The sequence below is a fragment of the Acyrthosiphon pisum genome, chromosome X (assembly GCF_005508785.2).
Source record: "Acyrthosiphon pisum isolate AL4f chromosome X, pea_aphid_22Mar2018_4r6ur, whole genome shotgun sequence".
Lineage (NCBI taxonomy): Eukaryota > Metazoa > Arthropoda > Insecta > Hemiptera > Aphididae > Acyrthosiphon > Acyrthosiphon pisum.
Genome location: NC_042493.1, coordinates 47,498,939 through 47,520,518, shown reverse-complemented (window position 1 = coordinate 47,520,518; position 21,580 = coordinate 47,498,939). Strand labels below are relative to the sequence as shown.

The window sequence follows — 21,580 nt, the reverse complement described above, 5'->3', positions numbered from 1 at the left end:
TTTATTATAAACCAACTCGGTTTAAAATGTTTAATGTCTATTAATTAATAACAATTATCTATTGAAATAATATATTATTGTATAAGCGGAGACTGTAGGTATAACACCGACGAACGATATTTGTATAAATTATGATTATTTCTTAAAGCTTGTATAAAAACATCCTAAAAACGAGAGTAGTGTTTTTCGTAATTTGGTTACTCATATTTTTGGCTACTCGAATATTGTTTGTTAGATTTATAAGCGTGACAAAAAAAAAAAAGAAAAAACATATAAATAATGCGATATAAAATCACATCGTTCTCGTGAACAGAAATGAATAAGCCAAATAATACGACCAGTGCGTTTGGTAAAGATACTAACAAGTTGTTAAAAGCCCGTAACCCCGCATATATGCCAACTACTAAAGAATAAGAGATAGAGGCGTGGCCCTCTATACAAAACGGCAACCAATAAGGTCGTTCCGTTCGCTTCCCTTTTCTCACCCCATGTACTGGTAGCTGTATCGCCAACCCTCGTCCCCCTGTTAAGTAGCCGAATGGTTTTTACAATCGTTCTCTCTATGATCAACTCCATCTCGTAACAGTCGACCACATGTGCGCTGTAGAAACACAACAATTTATACTGCAGCATAGTGTTATTTCGCATAACACCAATCAAATTAATTAATCATATTAATTATTTATATAATATTAGTTACTGAAAACGCGAAGCATTCAATTATGTCACGGTCTGATATTGAAGAAGATTCGTGTCCCAGAGTACGGTATTCGGCGAGTCCATTAGATTTGAAACAGAAACCCATAAGTGACTCTCCATCAAAGTCGAAGAAAACTTCGTTTTGTATAGAAGCGTTGCTAGGCCACCGTGAAGTTTCACGCAAGACATCATTGACCGCGTCATCGGACTGTTCGTCTACTCCTTGTTCAAGCCGTAGTGCTTCGATATCTCCTGGGCCGGAACAACAATTCGGATACGAAGGTAAACACAGCGACGAGAACGATGGAATTTCGACCACAACAATGCGATCATTGACTTACAATTCCAACTACTTGAAGTCAGACTTCCCAATCACTTCCTCTGCTACCGAACTTTTAACCCGCGACCATAGACGGAATGGTGGTTTTGGATTTATTCACGGATCTTCAGCATTTCAGCCATTGCCCCGTATAGATACGAACACCAATAATTCTCCAAGCTCAACAATCGCAACAGTTTCGGCCACAACTGCAAATCCCAACCGCTCAAATGTATCTGCCGGTCAATTACAACAGATGCAACTCGAGTGGTTTGCTAGAGCAGGAATGTTTTACGCTGGACCTAGATTGCACGATTTAACAGGTAAAATATATTTTTAAGCTATGTTTTTCGCTATAAAAAAAATTCAATTTTTACGTTAAATAAGTTCAACGACTAAAATGATACTGAAATCACTAAAATGTATTATTATTTTTACGTGGAATAAAGATTAATCCAGTTTAATAATTAATATAATATTTAAAATGCCTATAGGTATTTAAAAAAATAGCGTAAATATTTAGCAAGATATCTTTACAATATAGCGCTATTCTAAAAAATTTCAAAACTTTCTAAAAAATCTTCTATAGGTCAGGTTCTACCTATTCTATTTAATACCGATTTGTCTGTAACTATACGTCTACATTTTTTAAAGGTTTAATTTAAAAATGTAGTTCTTACAATCATTTATGTTTTAATATATTATACATCATTATATAAGTTATAATTAACATACCAACATTAATATAGGTAGACATAGTTTTCCAAACTCCGTGGAAGGTGGAACTTTAATGTCTAATCCACCAATATAATAATACCAAAATCAGTTATTATCGTTATTTTAATACAATATTTATTGTTTCTTAGCTAAAATAAAAAAGGATTAAGTTTAAGGTTTATTATATTATATAATACTATATATCTCTAAATCATTGTTAATAGTCTTACTATTACCTACAATATTGTATTATTAATATTTGTAATAAAGTTTTAGAACAAAACTTCCCGTTAAAAAAAATAATGTATTTTACTTTGAGTTTTTAAATATTGAATTATCTCATAAAAGTAATTAACTACTTGGAAACAAATGTACCTATTATTAAAAAATTTAATCTAAATTAACTAATTATTATAATGTTTCATCTTATAATGTTTTACCTTTTTAAATATCAATAAAATACTTTTCAAACTATAACCCAGGTGGCAATTCTTTGTTTAAAAATATTATCATAACATACTAATATTATTCTTGGTTATAAATTATAATATTAGTATAACGTTATTATAATAATATTATCATTACAAAATGCTGTCTGGGAATAATTATCATCAAATCAAATCCATTGAAAATACTAAATATTCCTGAAATAGTGATAGGTTCGTTTTTAAAATCTATATTTGATTCACCTATGTAATTTGAAGTTGTAGATACTTATTCAAGACAGAACAAAACTTTCTATCTTAATGTGTATGGACAAAATTAAACGAGTTCAATTAAGTTAATTTGTCACAGAAATAGGAAAATTATTTACTTTATTTACCTATTTATCTGCAATATCGAATAATTTAAAAACAAGTATTTCAAACACACACTTTTTTTATTTTTATTAATATATGAAATACTGCTTAACAACTTTTGGTTAAAAGCCAGCTAAATTAATATTTAGTATGAAAGACTGAATTTTCGTCGGATTTATATAAATGTATGCTAACCTTACCTATATAAAGCTGAATACCTATACAAATACTAAAATACCTACATCAAAATTGACCAGATATAGGTTCCATACTATGCAATTATGAAAATCGCTATAAGCTGGTAATAATATTTAAATTATCCATAGAATATTAATTCTATTCGTAATATGTTTTGTTTTAAATCCAAAATTGTAGATAGGTACACATAATTTGTAAGTATTATGTACCTACTTAGGTCAATGCGTATTATCTGTATTGATGGTTTTTTCTGTTTATACAATAAGTATTGAATTAAATAGGATAATTCTAAACACGTATTGTATCGCATTTTGATAATTTAGCATATCGATAGACGATGGTTTTAACCGAATTGTCTATTTTTAATAAACTAACAATTGATTATAATATCAGATTAATATAAAATATGAACTTTGGTGTCTGAATTTATCTGTAACACGAGTACCTATCTCCATGACGAATTTATGTATCTGTCATCCATCCATATTCTATAAATTTCGACGCGGTTTTCTCATCGGTTAGGATATGGAATGAATTATATGATATTTTATCTGAGAAATGAATTTTTTACGAATTGCAAAAGAACTATATAATTTTAATTGGGTAACATCAGATTCAAAAATACCAAATCACGATAAGGGAAAACAGGTAATCAGATGACTGTAGATCTCTATCTGATCTTAAAAATGAACATTATATTTAACCTATATGTAATATACCTGATTATATACAAACGAATCGAAAAATAACAAAAATAATTGTGTCTAAAAAATGTATTATAGGTAAGTAGGTAACCGCTAAACGTGTATAGTGGCAATCGACTTGGAATGCACATTAACTGAAACGAGTCGGTATCAATTCGGGAGTGTGTGAACTCTGAATATACAAGTATGCTTCAGCTATTTTATTCCTAAGGAATGATTCCTTCAAATCCCTTGTTCAAACATCTTATTCGTGCTCCGCTTTTATTTATTTATGTATTATTTCAGTCAACGTCAAGCGAACGTGTAAACAAACGCATTCCTCGGTTTTTTTTTCATGAAGTTCTTTACAGTGTAAACGATATGACAAATACTAACCTGATAGTGATATTTTGCAAAATGATGATTGTATTGAATCCGCCGATTTTCTAGTCATATTCTGTAGGCATTGTAGTCGGAGAACGGTCAACGCCAACCGGTCGGTGGTCACCGGCTCGATTTTACCCGCTTTAACTAGATTTCACCCGCCTTTACTCGATTTCAGATTTGAGCTAACTTTGTTCCTAAAGGAATATTATATAATCGAGTAATAAGTGTATTACCTATGTTTATTAGTTTTTGAAGTTCACAATCGAATGCACATATATACATGCGTGCAATATAATAGACCAGAGGCCTGACAGTTATTTGTATAGGTATGAATTTATTTTTACATTTTTGTATTCAACCGTAAGTATATTTTGAGTTTTGAACTAATTATTGCCCTCAATATACCACGGCCGCTTTGATTTGACTGTTTAGTTAGGTAATGGCTAATGTGTAGGTATAGGTAAATACATTTGTTTGTGGTTCTGTACTGTTATAAGTTATTACCTTTCTAGATTGATAGAAAGTTTGATTGGTTTGTAATTCGCACAGCTCATCTCCAGTACCTAGGTATTGATTGCTACATAACATGTGAAATTGAAAAACTTTTCGGAAAACGCAGTGTCGCACGTGACGTCGACTCTATTTAATACAACAATTAACTTTTTTTTTTTTACAATAAACCAGTATACGACTTAGAGTAAACGAAAGAGTGTACGCAAATTCACAAATAAATCATTATTAAGCTATGGAATGATAACAATACAGAGAATAGGTTTTGATGTGTATTATGCGTTTATTTATTGATTTTTTATATTATATGATATTATGCTTCAGTAAAATTACTGTTGTTAATGGGCTTTAAAAGTATAAAACAGTGTGCTTTTGTATGAATCCTATATTCAAACATATACGTACAAAACCAGCATTACCTAGGTACATGTTTTACCATGGTAAAAAAAATGTAATGTAAAATATATGATAATTTTCCATTAATTATTTTCAATAACACACTATATTTTAGCGAACTTATACTGGCTATACTGATTTTATTGTTATATATATCTTGCTATATAAAGTACAGAGCCTAAGTGTTAGGGAACGAAAGTTTCTTGTTTGTTTTTATGTCACTTAATAACTTTTTGTTAATTTGACCACTGCATTTTACTAATGCATTACAGTAGTAAAAGTCCAAAGTGTGTAGATTATAATCAGGCCTACTAAAAATGACTATATACTTGACACAACGGTATCTGGTTATGATGCTGATTTGAATGGTCAAATCGGGTGAAGATGATATAGCTAAATATTATTGCAAAGGCTACGAGTTAAACAATTAAAAATAAATTAAAACAATTAAAACCTTTAAAAATACACTTAAAATTTCGAAAAATTCCGTACAATGTATAAATCTCAAAAATGCACTAAAAACCTTATAAATAAATCAAAAACTCAACGAATGCAGTGTACAATGCAGTAGAGTATAGAAGAATACCAAAAAAATCAAATTCCAAATTACAAACTCTATATCAAGTGTTAAATATTTCAAGTTAAACGTATTGCTATGTTCGACATAAGCACTAAACATGTAAAATATTTAAAAACAATTTATACAATTTGTATAAAAAGTTTCAATCGACTGAAAATATTAAAAATATTAAAAAATGTATTTACAAATGAAAAAATAACCTAAAAATATCTAATAAATAAAAATGTAAACTTTGTGAAACCTAAGTTCTACAGTATAGTAGGTAAATAATACTACATTTTACATAAAATACGCAAAACTACATTTTAAAAAACGTTTACAAAAATCTTCTTAGATTTTAGATTCTCAACGAAACGATGATACGTCGGCGTAAATCGTAAAAGTTGAAAGTCCAAAATGGTAAATATTATTGGTGAAGAAAATATTATTTAGTAAATTCAGATCAGTTACCTAAATAATATGTGAGTATTATAATGTTTTTGTGTATTTTGGCTTACAGTTTTTCGGTATTGAAAAAACTCAAAAACAACAGTCTACAATAAGCACTTCTATAAATTGAAGGTAAATACAAACTGTATCACTGTTGATGTGAATTGTATTCAAATTTTTCGGCGCACACACCCATATTTAACAAAGGCTTGCAATCATTTTTTGATAAAATAAACTGTTCTTTAACGTTATTCGAATTATTATTCGAAATAACGAAATAAAGTTTTTTCAAATCTAAAGTAACAACACCCCGATAACCTGAAATGGGTCTTTAATAAAATTCTATAAAATTGTTAATTTTCAACTATTAAGTTGTGTGTCTTCTTCATGTATACCTACATTCTATATTCATAGTTTCATTTCAAGTGTAATGTTTAATTTTTTTTGAAATTATTCGAAAATAACGAAAATTATGTTATAGTTCATGTACGGATTTCAATTGCTGATATGACAAATAAAACTTAATATACATTAATGCCTCTTAGTCTGTACAAATCGATCACAAGAAAATAGAAAAGTTTAACCTTATTACCTATCTAAGTTTTGTACCTACTACAAATACCGCCGTTATTTTTATATTTTCTTAACACAATTTTCGCTATTTCCGGGAAAAATTAGATAAGTGAATAAGTATAGAGATATTTGTCATTTTGACAATTTTAAAGCTCAAATTTGTAAAATGTCCATACACAAAACCAATATAGGTATAGGTTTTAATACAACTGTAACATATACACTCCAATAGTTCCTACCTCGTTACGCTTAAATGATCTGAGTTTATTGTATAAAATAAGATAAATAAATACCTTTGTTAACTTTCATTACTTGTTTTACATGTTCTGCACTACCCACAATTTACTATAAATTAAAATGCTCCATGTTCATTATTGAAAACTTAACACTGTCTTTTAGAAGACAATATTGCTGAAAAGTGAATAATTACTTTGTCTGGAAAATAAAGATACTATTGGCCGACAAAGTAAATGAACTTAAACATTATTTAATACTTTATTTAAACATCATAAACAAGTTAGACTAACATGTTTCTCAAAAACATTTTTAACTATCGATTATTACAATATAAATTACGAATTGTATCAACAAGAATACAGATTATTATTATTCCTACATTCCAATTATTTGTTAGTTTGTTACTATCACTCTATATTTCAAATTACGAATTGCCTTTATTTAATTATTTACGTAAACCTTCCAAATTGTTCATAATACCGAGTTTGAAAATGGAATCTAGTTAGTTATCAAAACTAATAATCTGATACTAACAATCCAAAAGCAAATTTGGTGTTTGTTTTAAAGTAATATTATTGGTTTTGTCGTCTGGTTCCGCCGCCATGACTGCGAGAACTGCAGGGTTGCTATGGTAATAATTATATTTTCCTCCCTTTGACCATTTGTCCCTTCGAATTCCGGAATATAACACCGAGAGGTGTATCAAGCCATTCATTGAAATAACGTCTGAAATTATCATAAATAATGGTAATTAAATTAGGTACATAAGCTTATATTCTTTAATCATTTTTATTGTGAACATTTAAAAATACAATATTTGTATTCAGCTATAATAATGTATTATACCACGCGTTTTAATAGATACAATTAATTTATAATAGCAACTACATTTTTGTTTTAAAACAAACAAAATGTAAGAAAAATTATTTAGAGTTATTCACTAATATGTAGCTGATAGAAATACAATATTACTGTAGTGAGTAGGTACCTACGTATAATGAATAATCTACAAACGTATATTTTACGAAAAGTACAAGTAATATAAAACAAGTAATATTAGTAATATTAGTAATATTATATAAGTAATTATATTATTTGTATAAACTTTGTTGGATACGTACAGATTTACCAATAAAACTGTTTACAGTCAACTTCAATCTTATTGCTGAACTCCACTCATTTATACATTCTTACAAAATTAACAATACAAACTTTAATGAACGGACATAAAAAATTGTTTTAAAACAATATTTCTGAATTATTATAATAATTTCTATTGCTGGTGCAAAAAGTGTAGATAAAACTATGCAGTTTAGTCTTTAGCCTCCACTAAATCAGTATTCGTTATACATCCTGGTACAGAACAAAATGGTTCAACATCCTAAATTAATAAAATATAATTTATTTAATTTATGTATGCATAAAAATAATGTATTACTTAATTTACCAATATTTAATTTAAAGAACTAAGACTAATTATTACGATCACAATAGTATATGATTACACTTTCAACACTGATACTAAAAACTAGTTTAAACTTAGAAAATATTGCACTTTATTATTTTTTACACGTTTATCTAAGCTCTTTCCACATTATATTCTTCTCCTTGTTGCAATTCTACATCAGAACCTGCTTGTACGTTGTTTTCAATGACTTCTTTTACTCTGGAATAAAATACATTAATATGTTCATAATAATATTTCAAAATACATGTATCATTAATTTTAAATGAGTTTGCTGCAGATGACACCGAAATACATTAAATAACAGTAACGGAATACCTTAAATTATTATCTGATAACATTATATTCAATGTTGTATGTTGTACATTTTACTTAGTTTAAATCAGAAGTATTAAAAATGTAATTTTTATTAAATGCTGAATAAACGTATAATGACAAACATTGAATTATAGTATCATAATAAATAATAATAATGTTTTTTAGGCCTAAATCAACAAATACTTATAGATGACCAATTTAAGATTTTGTGCCCACTAAATCATTATATTATATTGAACTAGAATTACATGTATATAATCTTTCTCTAAATCTAAGTTTTCTTAGAATAATAGACAATTGTCTTTTATTAGTCTTTTAAATTGCTGGCATACATAATAAATAATTTAATTGATTATGAAGGCAACACTTACATTTATAATTTTTATTCAGTGAAAGATATACTCGTATATTATGTTGATGTCATACAATAGTATTGTGTTCTTGTTTTCGAATAATTTTTGAAGATCTAAAAAAATATATATAATGCAGGTATTTTCCCCTAAAAAATGGCCTATTGTCGACCGACACAGCGATGAACTATGTTGGGTAAGGAACGCCGAAAAGCCCCCCTAGTTTTTTAATCTATCAGATTTTGTGCTGCTGATACAATATTTATATTACAAGTAATATTTGTAACAAGTAATATACAAAGTTTCAATTGTATTAAGTTGAGATTATAAAAAAAAAATACTTAAAGTATATTTTATGTGCATAATGTTGTAATAGGTATCATATTAAATAAGAAATTGGTATAAACGAGAGGTAAATCGTATTTTTAAAATGTAAATATGTGAAATGACTGTTATTTCGTAATTGTATATAAATTATACCTACAGAATATCATGTTTTATTATTTAATGTAAAGTTATAATTATGCATTACCTGCCCTTGATTCAGAATTATTTGTACACAATAAATGTATTTAATGGATGATAATTCCTATTAACGGCTAAACATGATAATGATAAGTGCAGTTTTTACAAGGCCCAATCGATCAAGCTTGTGAATAAAGCATAGCTCTCCATTTAAATAAAGTAATCGCATAAATTTAAACAAAATAATTTCAACAATGATCATATAACTACTAGACAGAACTTGTATTACTGAAACTAGGTACCTAGGTAGTTACGTAGTGTGCCTAACTCTTGGAGTGAAGAAAATATACTTTTTGTTTGTTAAAATAGTTATAGGTACGCAAAATAGCAACACGTTTTGTTATTGGATTATATTAATTTATGTACCTATATTTAAATTTATTGAACATGTTTTAAGTTCTTATGCATTATTATAGATATCGATCATCTACCTTGCTAGCTAGCTAATATTTAATAAATTCCCATATTACTATTATTACTATATTTTGTTTCCATACATCGCATGGCGACACACAAACGCAAATACTAATGTTTAGATATAAATTAGACTGATATACCTACCAATAAAATAATATGTTAATATTTAAAATATTATCTTGGATTCAATTGAGTATTCAGTTTGCATACAAATATTGTTATAAAAACATATCGTACCTACTCAATTATTAAATATTATCATTCATAATTAAATTAATATGAAACGTAATGAGACAATTACACCATAATAACTTAGACGAACAAGAGTAAAGAATAATATTAGATTACGTTTTAAGAAAACGTTTAAAAGAACACGGAAAAGTATTTCAAGACAATCAATTTCATTATTGAGTAATTTCTAACCAAAGCACGTCACAATACTTCCGCCTGATAGCAAAAGGTTTCAATATAAACTCTTCAGCTAAATTAGTTTAATCAATAAGTACTTTGTGCCTTTGTCAGTGATATATCTACGTAAATACTCAGAAGGTAGGTAGTTTAAAAAAAAAATCCTCAGGGTTTTCTCAATTTTGTTCATTAATCCTAATGTGAATTCCGGTATCCATATTCCTTATTACTTATTAGGTATATGTACCTATAATATGTTTTCTTCTAAAAAATGTTTGTTTAATTTTCTGTATAAAATTATGATTACATTCTGTATACCATGTGTATAAGTATAAATGTATAATATGTTATTACCCACTTATTATAATATAATATTATGAAGTAGGTTCACTTATTAAATATAACAATAACATTAACTGAATTATTATTTTTAAAGAAAAAAAAGGGTAAAGCCCTTCATTTTATTATAATGTTAATTCAAATTTATCAGCAGAGAACTTTATTAAAAGTGCAATACCTTATATTTTATACTTAATTTAATTATTTTTACTAATTCTGTAATCGAGTAATAATTTCAGCAATTCTTTTATTGTTAAGATTAACAGTTAAAATAATTAATTGAATAGGCATACTTGTATTTATTTTCATTTTTGGAAATGACTTTTACATACGGAAATAATGTTTAAAATTACATGTTAATGATACAATTTATTTTCATAATAATCAGTAAAATAAGTATATGAGTTGTGACATATACCTATTATCCAATAATTATAAGCTTTATATATATTATATTCTCACATATCATAAGTAAGAAGTAGGTTTAGTTTAAAATTTTTATTTTTATTGTTGTTTATTTAAGTTCATTATTAGTCAAACCCCTGATATTACTTATTATACCTATATAATACACCTACAAAAGTGTAGATTTCATCATTTAAAAATCAAAGGACAAATTATGAATAGGATTTAACTCAGTTAAATACTAAAGGTAACTGGATAGAGTATATTGGCAACGGTTAGAATTATTATGCAGATGGTGAAAAGCATTAGACTGTATAACCATTCGACCAACGTCAGTTTTCAATTCTTGATGAGGGTACGAACCTACGACAGCGCTGCTTTGTCTTTAATTAGAAATGATAATGAATGTGTATACTTCAAATAAAAACTTTCATTATGCAATTCTGACTTGTCGTCATTATTTATACAACAGTTGAGGTAATCTTAACCAGGAGTAGTATTATAATTTTAATTGTGTTACGCAAAAAAAAAATCGTTTGCACTACTAAACGTAACTCAGATTGTAAGTATAATATCTATTATAATATATTTGAAATACTATATTGTAGTATAATATATTATCAATAGGTACCTACTGAATTATGGTCTAATAAAATGTACCTACCTGCCTATAGATAATAAGCAAAATAAGTCTGTATACACTAATAAAGAATGAATTTTTAAAACATTTATTTTTTAAATAACTACTGTCAACTCTTAACTCGACTGTCTTTTACTGTCTACTGCATGATATAAGTAATAACACTGATAGAGAAAAAAATGTATGGGGAAATTCACAATAATTAATTTTACACAAAAAGACATAGAGTTGAAAGCTTGTTGGGTAAAATCTTTGGATTGAACGATAATAATTTTAAAAACGATCATATATTTGGTTTTAAAGAAAAAAAACCGTTGGGTATATTATATTATAATATTGTACGCTTATTTATATTCACCTTCGCAAAATCTGATAAAATTGTTTATTTTTAAAAACGTTCCGGTGTCATACTTACATAAACAGTAAATTATATTTAATTGCTTTTTTGATGAGTACAAATTTCTATTGTCAATTTAGTGCATTATTATACAATTTTTGTAACTATTCGGTGACTTATTTTTACATCTTAGTATATAATCTTAATATCTTATGCTCTATGATGATTAAAATATTTCATTTAGGTGCATCTATTAAAATTATGAAGATAATATTTATTTATGTTTTGAATAAAATAATACAAATTTACTTAATTAAATTAATCAACATCCTATAAATCAAATTATATACATTAAAAATTGAAATATTTACAATACGTCAGTACTAATATTTATAACTTAAAGTTCAAACACGATAATATCATCTAATTGTACCTATAGATTAAAAGTAACACCACTACGCCAGTATCAACAGTATAAGTTAAAACTTATAACTTATAGCTAATTAACTACAGTAGGTACTATACAAACGGTTTTCCCAAACCTTCTTCAAAGTCAAAAAATAAAAACAAAACAATTTTTTCTTAGACGATTAAAAAATATATTATTAAGTAAGGAAAAATACGATTTCTATCAAATTAAAAATTTTTTAACATGCATCTACAATTCTACATGATATATATAGAGATTATTATTATATTTATATTTAATTGAGATTGTTTCTAATTACGAACTGCAACTCGAAATTTAATTACACATTTTGAATTATTCCAATGAAATATTTAAATGCTGATGGAAAACAGGAAAACACGTATATAGGTACCATCTACGTAGATTTGCATTACGATAATTTGAAGTGCTTCGCGATTTTCACGACATGCTTTCCGCCATTCTTTGTTCCGAACAATTTTACGTGTCGACAATCGGTAATACCACCTATATTATGTACGTCTAAATGTTAACTATAATTTCGTTAAGCTTTCTAAAAGGTTTCGAATTATTATTAAAATATACAAGACACTAAATGTCTACCTATCTACCTACTATATATTATGGAAAATCGTTATGACGACACAAACATCTTATAGTTTATACAAAAAGTTAATCTTTTTTTTCTGATTACTGCTAGCATAACTGAGTAGTTTGTGTAGTTTTGAAACATGTATTCTGAACAATAGGGGAAAAATGCACGAGATTTCATATGCCAGACTATTTGGAATTGCAGATTTTTTTCCACGGCAGTTGCTGCAACAGGGACGATAAAACGACTGAGCTGAAGAGAAAACATCTCGAGGGATTTTCATGTAAAATTTATAGCCATTATGCTAAGTATACCGAAAACCCTAACAGTGACAGATAAACAGTTAACAAAGCTTAACTACAAAACATATATACAATCAAAGACGATCAGTTTTTCAGCAGTTCAAAATGTTCTTAAATTCCCTTTACCGTTTATTCTATTATAAAATACAGTTAATGGTAATTGATTACATTATAATACCTAAAATCTTTTACAACAACAACACATTGAAATGTAAAACAGCAATAAAAACTATGCTTAAGCAATGATTAAATTAATTATATACCTAGGTCTAATATAATTACCTAAAATGTATACCTGGGTAACCTTTTCTGTGGTTTAGTTTAAAATATTTTATACCATTTACAAATCCGTATTTTTAACTATAAACATTCATACGGATTAATTCTCAATAAATAGATATTTCCCAATTCTCACTGTACTCAACGAAATACAAATCTATAGAATTAATGGTGACAGATGGCGCACAGACATGATAATAATATTTATACCAATTTATTAGCAGGAGGTTAAAGTAATACGCAATTATTATATAAAATCACTGCTTGTATTTATTTACGATTAATAATTGGATAATGTGATATAGGAAAATATTATTAAATTGTTAAAATATAGTGAACTAGTGAGCAAATAAATATCAATAAAATACTGAAATCACGTCCAATAAAAACGTACATTGACGTATAAAATGTTTCCTAAATTGAATTTACTTAAGTAATAAAATAAAATAAACTCAAGAAAGTAATATTATATTTTAATCTTATAAAAACCCAAAACCATCGAACGCGATGAGCAATTTCAAATGTTTGCTTGCACCATAACTATACATTTTATTATAACCAATTTTCAACACGTTCTAAATAATATTTCGACTGGAGTATATCGTGTGACATTTTAATTCAGTTTAAGAAAAATCAACGGAGTTAAGTTGTAATTTTACCACATGAGCGTGTAGTTAAGATGGTCTTTTTAAACGACTGTTCTCAGAATAATAAGGACTTTGTATCTGTGGTGTTATATTCAACGATTTATTTTTCACGTTTAAAATGCTTCCAAAATGTTTAAGTTTTTATACAAGAAATACCATCAGTGACATATTATACTATTTATGACGTATAACGTATTATAGTTTTATTTTTATGTTAACATCACTATTGAAAACTTTGTAACAGAAGTATCTTATATATAACTGTTTAATCTATAAACATGTGTTGTATATAGAATGCCTCACATAAAACTTGAAATATATATATTACAATAAAAAGTATAAGCATAAAAAAAGGAGAAACATATTATTTTAAAACCAATAACTTTCTCACGATCAGATTGTAATAACATATAAAAGAAATAAAAACATTTGTTTATGGGAATTATATAATACTTGGAACATAATATAAGTTGTATTTATTTTTTATTTTTTACTTTTGAAATCGTTTTATGATAGGTAATAATAAGGATAAACAACACAAAGTTTCCGTATAAAATATATTTTTTAATGTTATTGGTTTAATGTAATTTAATAAATGAAAGACCGTATATTAATATTCTGAAATAAAGTTAGGTAATGTATTGGAATATATTTTTTGTTTTTGTTATTTCTAATCATGAAATAAGAGAGCAGAAAAAGTTGACTTTAAGTAAGAAACATTATTTCTGTTTCCAGAACTAGCCATTTCAACACGTTTATATATATAATAATAATAATAATAATAATAATTTCTAATATGTTGTTTGATGTGGATTGTATTGGAAAATTTTGAATTTCTTTCCCTTCAATTCGTGTTGTGATGGTCCACAGCAAAGGCTAAGTGATTAAATTAAGTAGGCAATCCCGCCGTCCGGATTCGCTCCTCCCCTCCTCGTCTTCTAAATGGCTTTTGGCTCGACAGAGTGCTACGCAGCGACCAGTTTTATTTGTTCTCTCCCGGGCGTCGTCCCTTTTTATATTGCTTTGAAACCCTGGTAGAAAAAAACGTTCAACAGATGCGGACAATTTGCTCTTTGTAAACATTCGGCAAACGTCCTAAATTACATCCCCAAAAGCGTCTATCAATTATGCCATCATTCTTCTATATTTAATCTGTATAGGCAAGAACCAAAATTACCACAATTAAATTATAAATTAGGAATTGAAATGTGCGCAGATCAACACTCGTTATAGCGTGATTGTTATTAAAAATAAATATATAAAACAAATAGGTTAAGTAGCAATTTAGATTTTAATTTATTATAGAATCGCATTGTCGGGTTGTTAAAAAATAATGTGCGAGACAAAAACATAATTATTAGTCAATAATCACATATCATAGTAAACAGTACTTTAAACCTTTTAATTTTTATACATTCAAAAACAAAAATTACCACGATACGTCGTTCGACTTTATTTTTATGAACAAATAAATACATAATATTAGTCGTCATCGATAATCACTCGTCGTCGGCAATCATAGGATATAAAATCAATAGTAAAGAAGGGGTAGTGGGTAAAATAAAATACATTTTAAAAACATAATTATTACTTGTAAATTATAATATATAAGTAACAAAATTATAAAAGTAATTACAACGTAGGTATATTATATAGGTGTAATAGAATTATATTTTAGATTATGAGCGGAGTGATTAATAATACATTAATGATTTTACTATGATGTGTGTTTTATTTTTTTATTTTATATTTTTATATCCGTGTACACAATAAATAGTCGCAATAATGCTTCAATTTTCAACTTCAGTAACTATTCTGATTGAAATGTGAATCTAGTTGGTACATTCAAGATCTCAATTTCCAGTAGCTTTAAAAAGTGCCGGGAAAAAACCAAAAAAAAATTAAGGAATTTTGTACATCAAAAGAGATTATGGTTTTAGAACTCTAAAAAATTAACATTCTTGCGAGGAATTATCACTGAATGTTTATTTTTTCATTTTCTATAGGTACTAGATAAAATGTTCAAAATATAATTTTGAGCGGTTTCGGGACAATTTTAATTTTCCATTTTTTTAGTTTTTTTTTTCTATAAATGTCAATAAAATTGTAGGTATTCGTTTGGTCACAAAGTACACGTATTGTTATTTTATCAGTGAACAGTTTAAAAATATTAAAAATAGATAGACAAGATTTATTTTTTTTATCAACATTTAGAATTCAAATGTTTACAACATTTATCATATTGAAAATGTATAAAGTATTTTGCAGTAAAAAACTTATAAAATACTCAATTTGTATTACTAAAGATTGAAAATTTAAAACAAGTTTCCACGTGAGTAGTTCATTCGGTAACCAAAAAAATATCTAAAAATATTTAAACACAGTTTTATTTTATAGAGATTTTATGTTCAAATATAGACGAAATTACATACTGAAACCAAGCTTTTAGGTATTCTGTTGTAATATAAAAATATAATTCGAGGGTACTTTTAGAGTACCTATATATTATTATAAATATTATTATATTTTATACACACAATGGTATTTTCAAATGCAATTTTTTTGACAAAAATCAATATAACCTTCTAATATTATGTCGAATGGTAAAATAAATTACTTTAGTCACAATAATATCATAAAATATACCTTGCATATACCTACTTAATAATATTATATGCAGACAGATGGTCTTCACTCAAAATCATTTTTCGTATACAATTTTATATCATTGAATTCAAATTGAACACATCGATTACAATATTATTGTCACTTATACGCGAGTACAGATTTGTTTGTTTTTTTTTTCATTAGAAAAGATATTTTTTTTAAATTATTTTTTAATTCGTTATAATTTTTAACTAGATATTTCCATACTATTTTACTAAGACATTTTAATTGAATATATTTTTGTCTGAGTATTACACTCTGCCAAAAATAATGTACTGTATAAGTTTGTTAAACTAATGTATTTAAATGTTGTTAAATACAAATTTTACATTCATGGAATTTATGTATTATTATTTATTTCCTAGGTATATAATGTAAAGACTAAAGGGTTTGAAGTAGGTATTGTGATAAGGTTGTCATCATTATAACTTATTTCAAGTACCATTTTGAAATTGTTTAATTGTATCGTTATTCGTTACTTGTTTTAGGTAAATTTAGGTAATAGATTGATAGCAAACTATGCACAGTGATTTAAACATAATAGGAAGATGGGTATTTAGATAAAAAAAATATTAAGTTGTCGAATCGAAAAGTTGGTTGCAGATAATATGACAATAATTTATAGTATCAATATTCTTACGAATAAATAAATTATTCAATGTACCATTTATAACTAGCTCATTATTGGTTTTATAATCTTCTGGTTTTTTACGTTTTTATTTAGCCAAGTTTTTTCCAAAGTGCAAGACACGCTTTTTTTTCAAAACTGCAATATTCATTAATTTTGAAATTAAAAAAAGACACTGACCTAAAATTGAACTATACTGGCTGTACAGTTGAAACCAACTAATGCTTTTTTGTTTTGTCACAGTAAACATTTTCTTGAGTTGAAAAGGAATTGATTATTAATTATACATAATGTATTATTATTTCACTTCGAAATCATTAGCTCTAATCGATTTATTATCGTTCAGCATACGATGTACAGTATACGATGTACAGTGGCGCATATATAGGATGGTGGGGGGAGGGAGGTAAGTAAGTTAGTTAATAATTAATTATTAATACTTACCCAATAGTAGGTATTACTTTTGTTGCGGTTACTAAGATGCTGATGGAAATTTTATAGCACCCATTCCATGTGAAAATTCAATATAAACGGTACGAAAAAGAAAGAAAAATATACCTTTCGATTGACTAAAATTAATTTATAAAAGAAATTGAACCCGTCAACCTATTTAGGTACTAGGTTTATTCGGAAATTGATTTTTTTTAGTTACCCAACATAATGCATAGTAAATTTACCTTTTTCTCGTAATAACTTAGTACGTATGCTTGACTTATATTTTAGATAGTTACGGAATGAATAAAATAAAAATCTATTTCCGAGCATACCTGGAAAACAGGCATACACACCAAATATGTTTCAAAACTAAAATCGAATTGCTAAAAGTATATTTATTTTGTTCTATTTATTGGTCTAAGCGCAAGAAAAATATGGGTTGCTGCAGCCCTTTTAAAGAGAAAACCAGCAAATTTAAAAATATATAAGTTATTAGGTATGTATACCCATTAAGACATTTGGTACTATATACTTTAACGGTACACATTATACGGTATGTGGTGGTTATACGTAAAACTTTTGTACAAATAAAATTAAACATGATGTGCGTTTTATATTATTGACTTTTGAACTTCCCTGATTCAAGACGTTTTTTGCAATCTACATAGGTACACATTAAACATAGTACGACATTTATTGTTTTTTATTACTAATTACAAATGAATTTTGTGTCACAAAAAGTTTTACCTAAAATCAAAATATAAGTATATAAATTATATAGACCATAACAAACTGAAATCAACACAATTGAATAATTATAATAAGAAGTGTTTAAAGTAATTGTATATTTTGGTTTTATCATTGATCATTATAACATATATTTAGGATTTATTATTATTACATTGTATAGCCTATTTGTACCTACTTCATTAAATTAAATGTTCGTTATATCCCAAACTTTTGCAACGAAAATTGTATTATTTAGACATGCGGTCAATTTAAAGTTTAGAATAATATCCTGCAGCCTGATTAATATGTACAATATGCATATATATAAATATATATATTTATAATCATACACATATATTATTATGTATATAATATATCAATTACAAAGGGTAAAGCTACACCTTAAACCATGCTATTTACATCACATCATATAATATATATTATGCTACTCTTAAAAGTACCTTTACATAGGCTACCGCATAAACCTACCGATCGCACGACGTGCTACGTGAATGTCCGTTTGATTTAAATTGAATTATCAAAGCGCAGGTACCTGGGCTATTATAATAGTTAACTATATTACACATTATATAAATATGGTCAGCACTCGAGTCTAAAATGGAAACGAAAGTCAAATGTACGTGCGCAGGTATAGCCTTTTCACGAGGATGGCGTTTTATATTATTGTGTGTGCGTATGTACATTTATACCATGTCACCACAAGATTATAATATACTTTATCACTGACTCATATAGGTGCACGTATACATGTATATGTGTATATATATATATTTATATATGTATATAAACACGCGTGTAGCGTTCCCCCGTTGCAATTAGGAGGAGCGTCCAATTAATCGCGAGAGGGTCACGAGAGTAGCTTAAAACGGACAAGAACCATCACCGGTATAAAAGTTGGGGGGGTGGGGGTGGGGTGGTTAATAGATAACGACAACATTGACTAAACGTTTAACCATTGTTCGCGACAGTTGCCATTGTTATGATAATTTAATTCTCGGATAAACACAAATCATATATAAAGGGTGCGATTAGAAAAGACCAACCGCCCCATAATAAGCAGAATCACACACACACACACACACACACACACACACACGCGGTGGTGGTGGCGCGAACGTACGAATATTATATTATATTATATGCACCAGGGCCACAATGGGACGTCATTTGGCGTGATCTTGTGTTTACTCGCGGCATGTGGTTCACGGCTATCGTGTCGGCCCGCCGCCGCAGCCACCCACCGCCGCCGGCTGACCCCATCGCGCACTTCTCATTATCGATTGTTCCGGCGCGGTGTACGCCAACGACAAAACTCTTTTCCAACGACAATAATAATAAATAATAATGCAATAATAATAATAATGCGATCGGCGTATAATGTATTGTGTACACACCGCCACACTGCAGCAGTGCAGCAGTGACAAATTTGTCAACTTTACAAATTAAGATCGTATTTTAAACGAGCAGATGACGCGCGTCGTTGTACAATACGATATTATTTAATTATTATCATGTATGTTATACTATATACTGTTACTATTATTTGAAATATACCATGGTAATTACGTACACCGGGAGGAGGGCAGCAAACCGTTGATCTCCAATGATTTCAAAGACATTTCTTAAAATATTTCTATATACTGTTTCATCAAACCATACAGTGCCGCATTTAGACATTTTGCGCCCCGGTGCAAAAAAAAAATTGGCGCCCCCTAAGCTCCGGTGAAAAAAAATTGCTTCCCCCTAAGGGGCCTACCCACGGAAAATATGGGAGATAGATCCTCATTAACCTTTTAGATTTTGAGCACAGAAAAGAATATTTGTTTTACAATGTGTGCTTTTTTTAAAAATATTGTTTAGTAATTGCTTGATTCTCTCTCCGCAAAGATACATTTGAATTTATGTCACCTAAACCTTGCTTATAATTCATCATATAAATTGTTTTTTTTCAACATATTTAAGTAGGTTGTAGGTATTTCATGAATAAATAAAATAAAATTATATAAAACTATGCAAATTAAAAAAATGCCAAACAGCATAATACTAATAAACTTTATACATAATACTGTTATTAAAATAATTAAAATTATACAATTTTAATAATTCACAAGTAAACATATTTCTGGCTACAACATTTTGGCGCCCCTAAAATACTGGCGCCCAGGGCAGTTATACCCAGGCCCCCCCCCCTAAATGCAGCTCTGAAACCATATAACTATTGATAAATCTAACCGTATGTACAGTAGGTATATATACATACATATATATGTACATAAGGCGATAACTGATAACTACATAAGTGATTATCATTTAGGAAAGTGTCATCGCGGTTATCGCGGGTCTGCAGCGATCAACTATTATCCAGATTTGGATATACCATTAACAAACGATGTCATACTTTCGACTTTTTAACTGTCTCGTCGTATAATTATATTATATAGCAAAAATAATATATTACTAATTTAAATACTTAATCTTGATAAGGTTATTAATTTATTATACCTATTATATTATTTAATTAGATTATCTATACAATTTTTTATACAATTTTTAGAGCGTTTATTATTAATACTAACTAATAATTACTTGCACTGATATATAAAACGATTTCCTGCAATGGAAAAATATATAATCGGTAGATCATATACAAACAAAAATAGTTTAACGATGCAATGGCTGTTATCCTCATCATAGAACACCGGTAGGTACATGCTGAAATGGCCAAATTTTACTATATAATATTATGATTTGCATTCTTAGCACTTTCAGATCTTTCATTTACATATTTGGAATCCGATATATAATAAATAATAAATGATGCGCTATCAACGATCGTCCGATGAACTTTCATCGTCCAGCCGAGTTAATTAAATAAAATTCTGGCTGAGTAGATTTATTAATAATATGATTTAAAATTGTCGCATTTTACTAACAAGAATTATAATATTATGTTATATGTGTATTATATATATGTATATCACAACAAAAACCCTTCGTAAACTACGTGTAAAAATAGCTAAGTAAAAAAAAATATAAGATCTTTAAGCACTATAAAGATGTGATATCATGAATAAATGCTAAGTATATTGAATTTAAGTTAACTTATATTGTATCAATTATT

At 27.7% G+C, this 21,580-nt stretch overlaps 1 protein-coding gene across 1 annotated transcript in view; it reads left to right on the top strand.

Moving 5' to 3' along the window:
- Window positions 1-257: 257 nt before the first annotated feature.
- Window positions 258-21,580, top strand: part of LOC100573784 (homeobox protein MOX-2-like) — a 53,155-nt gene continuing 31,832 nt past the window's right edge. Inside the window, exon 1 of the mRNA XM_029486769.1 lies at window positions 258-1,341. Within this exon, the coding sequence (XP_029342629.1) occupies window positions 723-1,341 (619 nt within the window). The 5' untranslated portion in view covers window positions 258-722. The remainder of the gene's footprint in view (window positions 1,342-21,580) is intronic.